Here is a 17,065-nt window from a genome sequence, read left to right on the forward strand (position 1 = left end):
TTAGAGAGCTTCTCATATAACCAGACAACCAAGTATTTCATCTTTATTTTCTGTAATGTGGTTCATTTCAGCTCAAGTGACAAATACTATCTAGAGTTAAAGTCTCTGTCTTTACTTTCCTGTCACCAAAATATCAGTGCAAGACTTAAGGAGCTTCTACCCATAACACACAAGTGTGCAATACACACAAACCAGATCCAAGCCTATTCTTGAACTTGGCCATACAAATTAGAAGCAATTTTGTTTAATACTGATCACAAAGAACAGTAGTGTCTTCCAATTAGAAAATCTTATGACACAGGAACAGGGCTGGGTAGTTATTTTCCAAAGATTACATATCAAAGGAGTAAATCTAACAACCACCACGAAAACTCTGAGGTCACACTGAAGGCAGTAATTTTTCTGACAGTACAGGAACACATACTTACACTTTCATTTGTATTGAGGGTAAAGTTGATGTCGGAGACCCGATCAAAAGAAACACTACAAAAAAAAAAGCAGATGTATGCAATAAAACAAGATGTTGTATTATGACATGAAGACATCTCACTGCTCTTATGTTTCTCGCTTTCCAATCATCTAAAACTATCCCTACAGACAAAGTAGTTTCCAACATAAAACAGTCAAATTCCACATTGACGAGGCCTGGCGTTCATGTGATTTTTCTAACTGTGAGATGTTTTAAACAAAAACGCAAACCTACGTTGTCTCTACCCTATAGTTAGCTATGAAGATACAACAAGCCGAAGAAAGCATCAATGAAATGATACGCGCAAATCTCAAATACTGTACTGTTACGAACTCGGAAAAAAGTAGGCTTAAAGAATGCCTGACTTGACTATGGTCTACCGTGATATCGCCCAAAATCCTGCAAAGATCTGTATTGACAGTTCTTATACCTTCTAAATCGTTTCAACAATCTACAGCAGGACCTTCTCAACAAGAAAAAAGAAAGTGAAAAATGTAATATGAATTTCTGTTTCCTAAAGAAAATAAGAATCTTTCTTTTTTAACCAATCACTGAAGGTTTTTTCCAAACTGAACACTAAATATTAGGCTTTAAAGATCTTCACATATTAAGCTATCGAGCAGTTTCACTAAAGTAATTACAAACATGTCTTCAACTACAAATAGCATTAGGCAAACTAAATCATTAAGGGAAGCGAAAAGAAACAGAAGAGAAGATGGGAAATACTACCATACTTTCAGAAGAGTTACTATCGTCTTCCTCTAGCCACAAATAGCAGTGCATTCAGCAGAGCAAGTACTACTCTTGCTCTAACCCTCACTGCACTACAAATTAGAGAACAAGGTAAGTGGTCTGAAGGAAGATAAGTGTTAATTGTGACTGAATTATTGTGCAAGTTACCATCTGGATTACTGTACAATACTAAGAAGGTAATTTAAACTGTAATTGATTCTTGCACAAGAGGTAATTTTAAAGTACCTTTACCAACAGTTTAATTCACCTGATGAGTACATCATCAGTATACCTATCACAAATCTGAAGAGATTTGCTTACACAAGCAGTCATCATCTTTCCACCACGACCATACGCTACCAAAGGCATGATCTTAGGGAATTTTAACTCCTTGCCAAAATCCACTTGTTTCTAACAAAGTTAAAGAGTATCTTGAGTTGCTTCCACTCCGATCATATCTTAATCTATAATCTCAGCAGATTATGTGATGTAAAAAGGCAGCAATGTTTCTTAGAGGGCACATCCAAGCTTCAGTCAACCATCACTTACTAAACACATCCTACAGAACAGCACTTAAACATTTTATTGTATTTTACCCTTCTAGAAACCATCTTAAAGTGACACTTTATACTCTTATCTGCATGTTCTTGAATTCCAAGCCATGAATTCTTACAAAAATCAAGATCCAACTCTATTTTCAGCAAGAACACCCATTATTTCCCCTTCCCATTATGGCATCAGTTTACTTAAAAACTGATCTCTTTCTTCAGTTGTATGTGGGGTGTTTTTGTTGTGTTTTAGTTTTTTTTGTGGTTTTTCTTTTCTTACCCTGGCCAATATTGTTCTCATTTCCTCATCACTCACCCTATTTGTAGAAAATGAGTCTTAACTGCCTTGACCTTGAAAACAAAGGTAGATTTTAGATTTATGATGCCTTTCCTTCCCCTGCAAAAAGTATGTTCCTGTAATCTTTTCCAGGAAAACTTAAAAGTAGAGCTATTCGTCTGGACTGGCACATAGATTCAGCAGGGGAAAAAAAACCAAACCACCAACAAAAAACACTTTGAGGCACAGAGAAAGTGAAAGTGCCCCCAACAATGTCACGTCATTGGCCAGACACAGCTTTCAAAAGCAGAGTTATAGTTTAGTTAATTATTCACAAGTACTGGATTCTCATGTTGGCACAACCAGGACACTAGGTATGGAAGATAAGTCATTGCTTTCCTCTGTACGATGTTCCGGGAAGCGTCTATCAATGCACACAGATGGTACAAACAGACAGGGCTGACTGGCAACTGCCTCACATCAGTAAAGGCCTGTATTTATCATCAGCAAAAGCACAGCCAAATACACAATAAAAAAAGGAAACTCCCGAGACTATAGTCAAAGCTAGTATAACGTTATACTCACTTGCCGATGTCATCTTGATCAGCAAACTTCTCATCGTTGAAGCCAAACTGGTCAATAAAATTGGACGTCATTTGTTGCATCTGATAATCAGAAAAGGCCTGGCAACCCCAGGACCAACGACAGTGATATAATGATTCTAATAATACTCTAAATCCTATTTGCCCATTTTGCTCCAAAGAAACAAAAGTCTCTCTAATCTAAACATAAAGGACAGTAAAAGGATTTGACTTAACCTTTGTATTTTAGATGGTAACACTGACTACATACCTACTTACATTTACTGACTTGAAAGCCAGTCTAATAGCAGCTCTCAATAAGAAAGTTAAATCTCTAGTTTAACCACATTAATCAGCACCTTTCCAAATGCACCCCAAAAACAGCGAAACAACACAGCATAACTGTGACAGTATAAACAACACAGTATAACAGTGAAACAACACAGATAAAAGAAAAAGCTGTCTTTGTTGAAATTTACATGAAGTTATCAATGGTAAGAATCAGAGAAATACATTATGCATAGATACTAAAGCACAGTTGCATATTTATCATGTAGTTATCACTAGAAATACCAGGCTTGGGCACACATACCAGCAGCATCTATTTGACATCTAGAAGGAAATTAACATTTTACATTCCAATGCAGCATCACTGACTCGAACTTTACTATTTTTTTTCTTTCTTTATATATAAAGATGTTAGCATCAACTGCCAGCAGATGGGTATATACCCATTAAGGTACACACGTACATTTTCTCCCATCCATGACAGCAGTTTTTGTCCCTTACTTCCGAGGACTATAATTAAGTTATCACACATTCTCTAGGGATTTTTAATAGCATTATTTCCATGTGTAAAGTCATCCAATGCTAAGAAATTGTAGGAAATCTAGCTGTCACATCATCTCTCTGTTTCTTGCTCAGGTAGCTAGAGGGGCACAGCATACAGAAAAAACTTTTGAAGAGGGTGGTAAAGCTGAACAAAGTGAATATGGAAAGAAAACCAGAGAATGGTCAAAAAAGCAAGTTTGGATTAAGGCACTATGAAAACTGGAGGAAAAAGAAAGGAGATACAGAAGGATGAAGTATATAGCAAGACACCACTGGAGCTAGGATTGGGTCCGAAAAACCCTTATGACTGCTAGGGTCACGACACTAAGCCAGGCCAAAGCAAGAACTCCCTTATATTTTAATCCTAAATTTTAAATCTGATAGTTCTGAAAAACTTCAGGATTTGATACACAATTAGTATATCAACATTACACAGGTAGACAATCAATTACCAACTGACCTCCCTATAAAGCAATTACTGTGCTTTATACTAGGTTACTGGGCTCTTCTTTCCTGGAAAGTGTTTTCAATAATACGGATATTAAAAAGCGCATGTGACTGAAAGACACTACTGAATTATCTCCACGGGAAGCAAAAACTCCAAGAGGTTAAACAGACTTGTTCTGATTTACAAAAAGTGTAATCATTAAGAACACCACTCATCAGGATAAACAGAAAATTAACATGAGGTTTATGACATCAGCTAGTTGTGAAACGAATGAAAATCTTATCACTACATCAAAAATGTCTACAGCAAGTATATAAAATGCAGTTATAAGCTGCTAGTGCATCTGAGACTCTAGAAAGTTCTATCCTGTTCCTTAATATGATTTCAGTATGCTTATAAGAGACAAAAAGTGGTACTAAGCTAGTGGAGAACAGAACAACAATTCCTTCCCAGAGTAAAAGCTTCTAGGGCCACAGCAAGCCAACACATTAAATACTGCTGGCACAAGAAACCTTACAACCCAGAACTAGGTGATGGAACACTTTTTCAAAGATGTCAGTTTTGAAGTGTTATTCAGAAATTTGCATAAAAAGTGTTTCTGAGAAGAGAAACCTTCCCTTCTAGAACAAAGGGCCTTCATTAGAAGAAAACAGTATCATACTAGATTAGGATGCCAGAAGAAAGAAGTCATAGAAAATATAATCCTGCACAGGCAGAAGTTAAATTTGACAAAAATAAACCCAAGATGAATAGGTTCCTCAGTATTTTCTTCCCTTACCCAATTCCTAATGGGCCCACTTGAATTTTGGAAGTCTACCTCCTACATCCTCCCTTAACTATTGGTCTAGAATAGGGTGTTCTAACTGAAGCTAGAGACACCTTTATGAACAAATTTGTGCAGCTGGAAAATGCTCTGAATAATTTCAATGCATTTTCCATCAGTGATTTATCTTGTCTAGTATCATACTTTTCTCACAAGACCACTTTAGAAAGTATATTTCACTAGCTTACAAGAAAAAAAAATTAAGGAAATGGTGACAAACTTGAAATAAACAGCTTTGGACTATTTGCATTTCTCCAGATTAACTACCTGGAACTACTGGGATTGACTAGGCACAGCAAGTCACTAAGAGGATGCATGAAAAGTGCAGAGATACTTGAAGATTTTTACCTTCTCACTAGAGTTGGTACAGATAGCACCCAACTTACCAAGTTTATATTCAGGTGCATCTTACATACACAAAATCACTGAATTAGATAAAAATGCATCAGATTCTTAAAACTTGAGCCACTACCCACAAATCAAAGCTAGATAAACAATGACGTTTTATAAAATGTAGAAGATGCATAACGTACCGAAGCCAGTCTTAGACTAGGTAGTTACTACGTAACCAAAATCTTTCAGCTCACATTAGCAGCTAGTAACCCAGGTAAGTAATATGTTTGATATAAGGGATCTACCAGCAGTCTTGTACTGCATGGCTCCCACTGTGACCAGCAGTGAAAGCACTGAAAAAGATGTATATTGCAGATAGGACAGTACTACTACAGAAATGCTCCCATTCTTCATCAAAAAGGCACCAATATTCTCCATAATCACTCAGCATAAAACTATTTAATACCATAACCATATTAAGACACTGTATCGTTATCAGTCAGCTATGAAAGCATTCAAAACTTCCTGGTGGACACAGCTTTGACTTAAACCTTCAGTCTGCTTGATCTGACAATACCCTAGACATTCTCATTTTTTTTTAATTAAATCAAATGATATATGATTACCTGTGAAACACAAATGAGTTGTAAAAGGCATAGAGTAAATATAAACGATTGAGTTCACTGGAAATTTACTTCAGGAAGATTTGGCTATGTATACTTGCCAGGTATCAAGGGTCTATAAAGTTAAAAACATTCAACCTGCCAGATACAACCTGTCACAGGAAGATACTTAGCTCTTCATTTATATTGTTGTGACAGCTGCAGAGTTCAATATTTTGCCAAAAACTAAAAAGCATGTAACAACAAACAGCCAATCCGCCTTGTTTCCTCATCAAAATAAAGGTCGACATTTAAAAAAAAAAAACTGGCAAAACCAAACAGAAACCATATTTGCTTTCACAGCAATTCACACTTGCCAGAAAATACAATTAGAAGCCACAATTCTAAATGTCTACATCTAGTAAGAACTAAAGTTAACACAGAAATTGTGTTCAATTTAGCCAGACAGCTGGCATACAAAATGTGTTCTTGGGCATCATGAGCAGATGTCTGCAGACACAGCATGATCAAAGACTAAAGACTGGAATGCACACCAAGATATCCTGACTTGTGTTAAAAAACATACCTCTGGGTTTCCGAAACACAGCTGTGTGCATGCACACAGGTCGAAGTTTTATTTTAAACTTTCTAGATTTGTATTTATTTGTGACAGAAATAGAAGTTTTTGGTGTGTTTTGTTCTTTCTGTAAAAAAAAAAAAACTTCTGCTGTTAAAAAAAAATTCAACTCACCTGCTGCAAAGAAGAATCCTGTGAGAAGCCAGTTTCTTTAAAGTCAATTTCATCATCACTTGAAGAATGAATGTGGCAGGTAGTTACCTGTACAAAGGAATTTAGTCATTTTCATAGTATATGACAGTCACTCAAGTACACTCACACTATCTGGCTGAATCTTCAGTTTCATATCAAAACAAGAAACTCAATTTTGTATTCTCAACTGTTATACCACCTAAACGGTCCCTAAAATATTTCAGTAGCATTAACAGATACACGAATATTAGATAGCCCAAAAAAGGCAGAGCTTTTGTCTACTTCAGAATGACTATTTAACATAAAAAACTAGTCCTACAGCTGACAGTTACCTCAAACAAAATGAGACAAAACTTGTATCGTCTTTGTACTGCATGAAATATCAAACAGCAAGTGAATTACTAGTCACCAAATTACTAGATCATATACAGCGATCCTCTTCCTTTCCTGTATATAAAAATTAAAGGGAAACAGTCTTAAGTATCTACAATATTTACAAAAAGACAAAAGAATTAAATTTCAGAAATTCATAACCAATGTGTACTTGCAGAAACAAACATGGAGTTGTTGCTACAGCAACTGCTGTTTGACGTATTATCCTTGACAGATTTTTTTGACAATGCCACAGAACTAGTCGGAGTAGTTTGTTCAGTGACACTGCTATTTAAGCAACATCTTCTTCGAAGTACTAATCTTCAATGAGAACAGGACCCCAGAAGTAATTTTAGCCAGGACAACAGTTAAAGTAACAGCAGCGACAGCTGCCCCTTAAGACATACTCTATGAAGGATCAGCAGTACAAAGCAAATCTACAGATGACAAAATTTATACTGCACTATAGCATATTGCATTATTCCACACACCCCTTTGATGGATACAGGAGCAACTTATTCTGTGGTAACTACATGTCAAGGACCTTTTAGTAAATTTAACATGCCGACTGTTGGAGTAATGGGAAAAAGGAAATAAGGCCATTTTTACAACCAATGAAGTGCAAAAAAACCTGTAATACAAGAATTTCTATATGTACCTGAGTGCCCCGTACCTCTCTCAGGTCGAGATTTGTTAAATAAATTACAAGTTCAAATAATATTTGCTGAAAATTCAATCCAATTGCATATTAAAAAAAAATTAATGCTTGAAAGGCTCAGATATGTTTGTTACAGAAACAAAAAGAGCAGGATCTCAATATTCCAGAAGAGATTCTAAATCTCTGTCATTCCTTTGGTACGGTCAACAGGAATCCCAGGAAGAGTCAAAGTTGACCCTATTAAGGTAGAACTGAAACCTAACGTTAAGCCATAACGTGAAAACAATATCCTACAAAAACAGAAGCTAGGTATGAATGAACTGATAAATTTTTACAGTACGGACTCTTACAAGAATGTCAATCTGAATCTAATATCCTGATTTTGCCTGTTAAGAAAACTCATTCTTGAGAGTATGGACTGGTTCAAGAGCTAGCCATCAGATTGTAGCTGACGTGTATCCAGTGGCACCTAATCCCTACACTTTGCTGACTAACCTTGCTGCAAGTAATGTTTATTTTCCAGTTCTGAATTTGAAAGACGCTTTCTTTTATATCCTATTGGAACCTGGGAGCCAGGAACTTTTTGCATTTGAATGGGAAAGCCCTACTACGGAAAGGAAGATGCAGCTATGCTGGACAGTGCTTGCCCAGGGATCCAAAAATAGCCTGACTCTGATAATGTATTGGCTAAAGAGCTAGAAGAATGGCAGGGAAGAAACGTAGAAGTCACTTTCTTACAGTATGTGGATGACGTATTATTGGGTACTGAAACTGAAATGTAGTGTGAAAAAAGGCCTCCATTAGCTTGTTGAACTTTTTGGGACTAGCAGGATATCAGGTGTCACACAAAAGAGGCCCAGCTGGTCAAAAAAAAACAAAAACCCAGACAAACAGTGACTTACCTGGGTTTTGAAATTTCTCAGGGGGAAAGGCAATTGAGCCCTGATCAAAAAGAGGCCATTTTCAGAATCTCCTCTCCCAAGACAGTGAGAGAGTTAAGAGGATTTCTTGGAATGGCTGGTTGGCATTGCACGTGGATTCCAAATTTTGGCCTAATAGCTAAACCTCTGTACAGTAGTTAAAGGATCAGATGAACTATTGGAATGGACTCCCGATTGTCACAAAAGATTTGATGATACAAAAAGGGCCTTGATAATTGCCCCCATTTTGGGACTGCCAGATTTAACTAAGCCTTTTGCTTTATATGTGCATGAAAGACTGCACATTGCATTGGGAGTTCTAACACAAATTCTCGGAGATTGGAAAAAGACACGTGGCCTATTCTTCCAAACAATTGCACCAAGTGAGTAAAGGATCGCCACCTGTCTCTGAGCATTGGCTGCAACAGTATTGTTAATCCAAGAAGCTAACCATGGGTCAAAAAAACCAAACCTGTTCATATGCCTCATGCAGTGATGGCAGTGTTGGAACAACATGGACGCCACTGGTTATCTCCTAGTTGGATGGTACAGTATCAAGCCACATTGCTAGAACAGGACGATGCGAGTATAAGAATTTCCATTTCTTTAAATCCTGCCTCTTGAAATTCTAGATCATACATTATATATTGACAGTAGCAGTTTTGTCACAGAGGAACGTAAAACCAGATACGCAATAGTGACTTTGGACAAGGTACTGGAGTCAGGACCGTTACCACCTAACATGGGACAAGACTTAAGAGCTATCAATCAGATTGTAATTGACATGCATCCAGTGGTACCTAATCCCTACACTTTGATGACTAACACTGCTGCAAGTAATGTTTCTTTTTCAGTTCTGGATTTGAAATACGCTTTCTGCTCAAAACACTGAAGTACTAGCATTAACAAAAGACTCATAGTTATCAGCGGATCAATAGGTGAATATTTATCTAAATATGCATTTGGAATGACCCATGCTCATGGACCAATCAAAAACACACTGAAGGATGGTGGATCACCAGTAACAGACAGTATTTGGTAACCGCTCCCATGATGAGAATACTACAGCAAATCCATGAAGGAAGTCATACAGGAGTTGAAGCTTTAACTGTTAGCATAAAGGATTACGCAATTGGACCTAAAATGAGAAGTTATGCAATTCAAGTAAAGCCGTGCGTAATTTGTTGTAAAAATAATCCAAAGCTAGAACCTAGACCTCCACCTGCGGAGGTAATACAGGAAAGTCTCCAGTAGAATGCTGGCAAATTAATTTTTCTGAATTACCACAATGTAATCAATATAAGTATCTTCTGGATCTTACAGATAAATTTACAAGATGGCCAGAAGCCTTTCCCCATCACACCAATCAGGCTAGAGAGGTAGTTAAAGTATTATTGGAAAATGTAATTCCAGAGTACTGGAAACAAGGCGGGACTCCTGGGTCATGACTACAGTCCATACTACAATCCTTAGGACTCACGGGGTGGGGAGCATGGTTAATAAAGATAAGACTAACATTGATTGCTGGTTATATGTGGTTTCTTTGATTGATTTTTAGCCTTATAATCTTTTTAATACTACTATAGCTCTCGCTGTTTTGGACAACTTGTCTCCTCTCCTCTGGTACCGGAGAACAAGGCAAAGATGTCTCACATAATCTAGTCTAGGAACTAATTCAAGGGTTCATATGCATTTGGAACCACACTAACCATGTAGTTTGTATTCAAATTTCCAAATCTTCAGGAGAAGGTATTAGCTTTTCTACTATTAACTTCTCCAAAATATTAGAATGTAAGTTGAATACAATCACAAAGAACCTGTACTTCCAACTGTACTTGAGGCAGAGTGAAAGCTCCGTTTGAGAGCCAATATGGTGTCACTCTCACTTTTGGTGGAGCATGATTCATTTCACTAAATTTCCCCAGAAAATCAGAATAATGTCTGGAATGAAATATATTCTAGATGGAACATGAGTGACCCAGTAACTCCCATACCGGAAACTCCATTTATATACATGTAAAGGTAGACTGAGTAAACTGGAACCTGAAATAATTCTGGAAGAAGCATTGGACGATGGGCTACCAGAATGTTCTTGCAGCAGAGTGTCTGTGGAACAACATGGCTGAAGGGGCAAGTAATAGTGAAGATGAGCTTGGGAAGTTTCCGGAGCAGGGAGAAGGAATCCCAGGTTTTGCATGGAACTGGCCATCATAAATGGTTCAATGTGAGAATGTGATTCGGGTTCACCTCCATGAGCAACCAAGAGGAAAGCCCCTTGGAGTCTTCGGTTGATGTCTTTGTACACCAAACTAAGATTTACATGGAAGGATTTATAAGCCTAAAAGAAGGAGAACCAGTGGAATTTACTTTCAAGAAGTTTCCCAAAGGCCTTGAATCAATACGTGTAACAGGTCCTGGTGGGATCTCCTGTTTAGGAAGTGAAATCAGCACAAAAAAGAAAACCAAAGAGGGAGAGATACAACAAGTGTGGCGGCCTTGACCACCATGCTAAAGAATGTAGTCTACCTCTGCAGCCAAAGAAGTGCCATTACTGTCACAGCATCAGGCACATGGTGGCTGACTGCCCCCATAAACTCTCAGGAGGGCAGGTCAAAGATCTCAGAGCACTCGAGCTGGTCACCACAGGAAGCTTCATCAAGTACAGAAGTAAATGAATTGTACACTGACTGACCTGGAACCTTATTTCTATGTTGACTGTAGGCAAAGTTACATTCTATTAAGCATGAGAATAAGAAGAATCTTACCTTCAATAATATAAGAATCTTACCTTCAATTTTTATTTTCAGGCATTTATGTAATCATCATATGTTGTCTAATCCTGGGCTCGTTAAATGGAATTTAGTAATGGCCTTGAGAAATCAAGAAGATCTGTGGACTCGGAATGTGCACTTTATGATACAGAAAATAGTGAAGACAGACGTGAAATACTGAAGGATGACACCTCATATGGATTTCAAGACATTTGGTCATGGCTGATGCCCTGGATTTGTCACTTTCAGTTAAGAAATTAATCATAATGAGAATTTTAGTGATTCTTACCCTAGTATGTGCAGTTGTGATTGTACAATGCTGTATCAAATGTAGTTTGTTGCTTGTTAATAAGTTAATATAGTGGGACTTAAGTAATACCTAAATCCCAAAGGGGGGAATTGTTATCATAAAGGCCTTCTTATAGTCAGAACAGCAGAACTTTGTTGCTTATTTAGGAATGTGTTCAAAACCTTTGCCTTCAAGATGCCAAGAAGATGAACACAAGGAGCCTTTAAATCAAGGGAACTGTCCTTGAAGAGGTAAGAACACCCTGAGAAGACTGCTTGCTAGCGCTTAGTTTTGGCTGGTTCGGGTCGAAACGTAGTGTCTAAAAGTAGCCTATATTTCTATATACATTAACTATACTAACATTACTATAATAGATTATAATACTAAAAAAAAAAAATCACACCCCTTTGGTGAAAGACTCCTGGACCCTTCCTCACTGAACATATACAGTGTGAAAATGCTGACCAAGTGTTGTGTAAACGATGTAACCATTCCACAGCATGAGACTGCCCCAGGGGCTGAAACTTATTGATAAGAAATTGAATTAAGGAATGTCTGCTTCAATCTGTGGCATGCACGCTAGGAGGAAATATCCCCGGTGCATCTGGCACTGTAATAAAGAATGCTTGCTTTCTAAAATTCCCAAACGAGTTTTAGAGTTTTTGCTGACTTATGGTATCACTATACAAAAGGAGTACTGAAATGCATACAAAGCTTCATGTAAGACAGACACCTTTCTAAGCTCCCAGAAACATCACAGGACAATGCTGAAGTCAGGACACATGTAAGAGAAACAAAGACAGTTATTACCTGAAGTATATTTTGGTTTTAAGTTTTTCCCTGTGTTAGTATCACACTTCTTTAAAAAAAAAAAATCATTGGGAGTGCTTTATCTTTGCACATCTACCATTCCATCCTGCACTGCAATTTGCATACTAGAAGTACCCTGACTTCAAGTTAGCAAATTTCTGAAGGAAACCTGACCTATCAACACTGAAACTGTCAATAAGTGGGAAGAACAGTTAGGCACCAAATGATCTCTGGGTTTGTTGTGTCTGGAAAAGAACTGTTAGATCAAACAACAGACTGAATCCATTGAAGGTTAGTTCTCAGTGTGTATTTATGAAAATATTCTTGCAAAGTCTACACTCTTCAAGGTAATTGTATGGTATTCAATACCACAACCTGAGGTGCCGTAGATACCGCCCCCCTCACACAGGTACATTTTGTGAGGAGAAAAGTTAATACACCTACCCCTACAACTGCAACTTGTTGGGGGAAAAGACACCCAAAACCAAGTAAGAAGTTGTTTATTTAGCTTTAGTTACTACTAATGAACGAGTTAATACCCAGGAAAAATCCTGCCCTTATGCTGTAACAGAAACAAGCTCCGGACTCTTAGGTAGACACAGTGTCTTCTCCCCCAGACTCTCCCTTTGGGAACCAACAGGACATAATGCCTAAGATACACGAGTTACTGTTCCTGTTTTCTGACTGCTGCTGTAGTTGAAGCATAAACCTGAAAGAAGAAACTAGCATTACTCCACCCTAATAAATAAATGGCAGAATTATGCCAGAGAAGGGAGTGGGAATTACCACTGCAAATTCCAGCAATTAATTTTTACTTCAGAAAGCTCCTCACTGTTCAGACCAGTCACTTCCTAACACTAACACACAGCACAGACACTTTTCACAAATAATTCATTCTAATGTGTGACACTTCTTGCCTCATTTCCTGGTAATATTGAGAAGGATTTTCCTTAAGAGCAAGGACTTACATAGTAATTTTTAAGGCTACCTTGAACATTTTGTGCTGTAGACTGTTCTTTTTAGGCTTAGGAGAGGTATGTTCTCCTCACCAAGTCTTTAAGCATTCCTCACGACCATTCAATTTCATGACTGATATTGGAAGGATGCCATAAAGAGGCATACCTGAAGTTATACAACATCTCTTGTACAAACCTAGTATTACAACATCTATAGCATTCTTCACTGTACCAGTATCATTAATGTACCTTGTCTAAAGCGAAAATTAATTACTCCACATCTGTTTAATCTTCAGCTAGGTAAGTGTAAGTAGGCAAGCATAGTGAAGTACCACATACCTTCTACCAGAAGGTCAATTAGCAGTGGAAAGACAGAAATAAACTTCCTGTAACGCCTGCAAAGTGTTTTGGGGAAACTCTGAGATAGTTCTGCTACATGCTCACTTTAAGTCTGCAGTTACTGTCATTTTAGAAAATGTAACAGAACTTGTTTGAAAGACAGAAAAGCCTGAAGATGGAGAAAGAGAATGAAAGTGATTTACAATCAACATCCCTGATGTAAAACAACTGAAAAACAATAGTCTCATGGCTGCAGAAGCAGTTCATTATGCATGGGACCCCAGGACCATATACCTTGTTCCATTCTAGGAAGAGAGCTCTAATTCGTTGAGCATCAAATGACTGAAGCATTGAAAGTGCTCACAAGATCAGTTAACTTCCATAGCCTTCACACAACTACCTTCTTTACACATTTTTTAATGAACTTCACATCATAAGATTATACATACACATCAGATCACCTGAGCTTAGTAAATACAGTAAGATGACTGAAGAGGATCAAGTGTAACAGTAAACCACAGTTCTGTCAATTCAGGTCAGGAACTGCAATAAATACAAGGCTAACCCATATAAAATAAAGTGTGCTTAAGATCTTGCTCCGGGGACACTGAAAATCTGCACTTTAAATCAGGTATAAACATTAGTACTGACAAGCTGTTTTAACCCAGGATGCTTTCCTCAACTTTCAGATGAGCTCAAACATACCAAATCATCGAGGTTTACAGATGGAGAGGACACGTCTATGGACACTAAAGCACAGATCAAAAGTATGGATATTAGGGGACAGTATGACTGGGAAGAAATACTGTGGGGCTGTGCTTTCAGGATACACCCATACAATCAGCATAACTTAAACTTGACTCAGTAAAACAGCAAGCTGAGTTTTCTATGAGATCTGTCTTTTCATACATCCTACACCATACTGTACCATTCATTACTGCTTATCTTTGAACTAAATGCTAATTCAAGGCTTGTGAGAATTGATCATGTAAGCAGAAACAAAACCTATACTTTTAATAATTCAAAGAGACAGTATTTTCCAGATGGCATTTTAGATACAAGAATTTGTTTTAATGCTTTGTATTTCTATTGAATTGAATATTGTGGAGTTGAGATGTTTTAAATGAGGTTTTACTGTTGTTACATCAAGTCAGTCCAAGTAAATGATTAGTTATTTAAAGAGCTAATTACAATGTTATTAATTGTAAGTCAGCTTAAAATTCTGCTTCTTTAGATGACTCTTGACCAAGAGCTAGTTTCTAAAAGGAGGGAAATGGCATCATTCTACAAGCACTATGAACTTTGAATTCACACGGTCATGGCAAAAATACTATCTGTACATCATTTAGCCCTATCCACAACCTGCAGTTTCAGATGACTTCCTGTTGCTTCTATTGCCACACACATCACGCTAGCGTTATGTTACAATTTCTATATTATGGTGAAATGGCATATTTAACAGTCTTAGTCTTACAGCCCAATTAATACAGCACTAGCACAAGTTAACAAAGCCACATGCAAAGCAATGCATTCCTGGAGAAGTCAAGTGTATTAAAATTCATTAATTGGTCTCTTGACATTGAAAACAAGCCTTTGTTTACAAAGCCTCCAAGCGACTACTCTTAAACTGCACGTTTAACATGATTACACAAACCATCTTCATACTTAAGCTTAACTCTTTTCTCAAAGTGCTATTGCTACTGCTGTGAGCAGAGGAAATACAACAGGTACACGACAGAAGCATGCAAAGTTACTTGACTTAAGCAAGGTCAGTAACACATGCAGTAGGATGCAGGTAGCATTTTCACATTAAACTTACAGGGTCATTTACATACTCTAGATAAAGCAATTAACATCAGCTCCTGCAGTTTTAGTCTGTACTCTTCGAGCAGGACACCAGCTTTCAAGGACACTAACCTGAAGCTGTAAAGAAATCTTCCGTACTGGCTAATTGTCCGGGATGAGTTATACAAACTGAGCTATTGCAAGATTCCCATACAAAATATTAATGATATGGCTTTAGTTGAAAAGTAAACTACAGAATTATCCATTCCACAGCTCAGCAACTAGATGTGCTTGTTGACACAAGTACGTGGTAGCTGGGAAGATTGTCTGTGCTGCTGACAAAAAGAAACTGTGGCCCAAGTAAACAGCAGCAATTTTGATACCTTACCAGTCACTACTTACCAGGTCCACTGTATTCCTCTTGTTAGTTTCTCCTAAAGAGTTTGTGCAGAACGTCTCCCATTGCTCTCTGACCTCCTCTGGTAGCTCTAGTGTAGGAAACGGAAAAGAGACCCCACAATTTGATACTATTGACAATGGAGCATCACTTAATTTTTAATTATTCTCTTCTGCTCTGCCAGAAATACTGCAAAGAACATATACATCCTCCTAAATCTATAAGGATTACTCCATCCAGCAAACAAGTCCAAATTAAGCAGGTCAGCATCTCTTTGCATTTATTTTAGGGAGCTTTGATACTGTTTGAAAGAACGACCTAAACATATGTTTAAGGATAGCTGGTTTTAAATTGAATGCATTAGAAATAACAAGTATTTTCTTCTTTTATCCAACAGCTGCCTTTTAATTTCAGTTTGATTCATTTCCTTAAAATGTGATAATAAAATTCATGAAGACAAACTTAAGACCATTAACATTACCTTTAATGAGCTGTTGGACTAGTGTACTGTTAGGCCCCTTATCTGTACTATGCACAATACAGTTTGCTATCCTTGTCAGGTGACCCATATAGCCATGCCGTCTTCCTCCTTCAGCCCTACAAGAGACAAAAGAAATTCAAGTGCCCACACTCAGAGCAACTGTGCTACAACACTTTGTTATGAAACACTCCAGAGTCATGAAGTTGCACAAGACAAATAGCACAGAGGTTCTTCAGCAGAAGAGTTGCATCCTAAAATCAAAGGTTCACAAAAATACTCAAGAATTTAAGATACCAACTGGTTTGACTGCACTGAGCCAGTTCAGAAGACTTAACAAGCATGTAAACTACTAAGGGGGAAGTGCAGAGTATCCGAACAGATTATTTCTGCTTTCACTTTTGTGTGTGTGTAGAAAGAAAAATGTAGAGCATTATCAAAATAAAGACAAAATTAACAACACATCCATAGTTTTCACAAAGTTTCTGTTGCTAAAAGTATTTTTCAAAATCCCAATACACCATACATTCTCTCAAAACTTTAAGTCCATGATCAAAAGAGAAAAAATTCTTAAATCCGGTGTGCTCTAGTATTGCAGTTTCTTAACATTACATTCAGCGTACAGAGCTGCAATGGTACGACCAACTGAAATTTAAGTTAGAATCATTGCTTTCCTGAAGTTTAGGAGTGACACATAGGTGTATGCCAAAGGTACACTTATTACAAGGCAGTCTGAATATTTTTATGTGACAGAATTGCTTTGGAGAGACAGGAATGACTAGTGTTTAGAGTAGTTATGATCAGCTAGAACCAGGAGAACTCTGACTTGGACTGAATTTCTAGTATTTAGCTGCAAGCTAACCAGATGTGCTGTGCC

General features: G+C 37.5%; 1 protein-coding gene and 1 pseudogene across 9 annotated transcripts in view; one reads left to right on the top strand and one right to left on the bottom strand.

The window, feature by feature from the left end:
* The window catches only part of PPP6R3 (protein phosphatase 6 regulatory subunit 3), a 77,764-nt gene that overhangs the window by 23,491 nt on the left and 37,208 nt on the right, over positions 1-17,065 (bottom strand). For 7 of the 9 annotated variants that reach the window (XM_075426358.1, XM_075426359.1, XM_075426355.1 and 4 more), the window contains 5 exons: positions 16,192-16,307; positions 15,716-15,801; positions 6,396-6,482; positions 2,612-2,709; positions 429-483 (listed from right to left, as the gene is read on the bottom strand). In XM_075426358.1, the coding sequence (XP_075282473.1) occupies positions 429-483; positions 2,612-2,709; positions 6,396-6,482; positions 15,716-15,801; positions 16,192-16,307 (442 nt within the window). The remainder of the gene's footprint in view (positions 1-428; positions 484-2,611; positions 2,710-6,395; positions 6,483-15,715; positions 15,802-16,191; positions 16,308-17,065) is intronic. The other 2 variants (XM_075426361.1, XM_075426360.1) reach the window with 1 other exon arrangement.
* Positions 10,482-11,054, top strand: LOC142361881 (protein lin-28 homolog B pseudogene; annotated as a pseudogene).

This window comes from Opisthocomus hoazin, chromosome 7, assembly GCF_030867145.1.
Source record: "Opisthocomus hoazin isolate bOpiHoa1 chromosome 7, bOpiHoa1.hap1, whole genome shotgun sequence".
NCBI lineage: Eukaryota > Metazoa > Chordata > Aves > Opisthocomiformes > Opisthocomidae > Opisthocomus > Opisthocomus hoazin.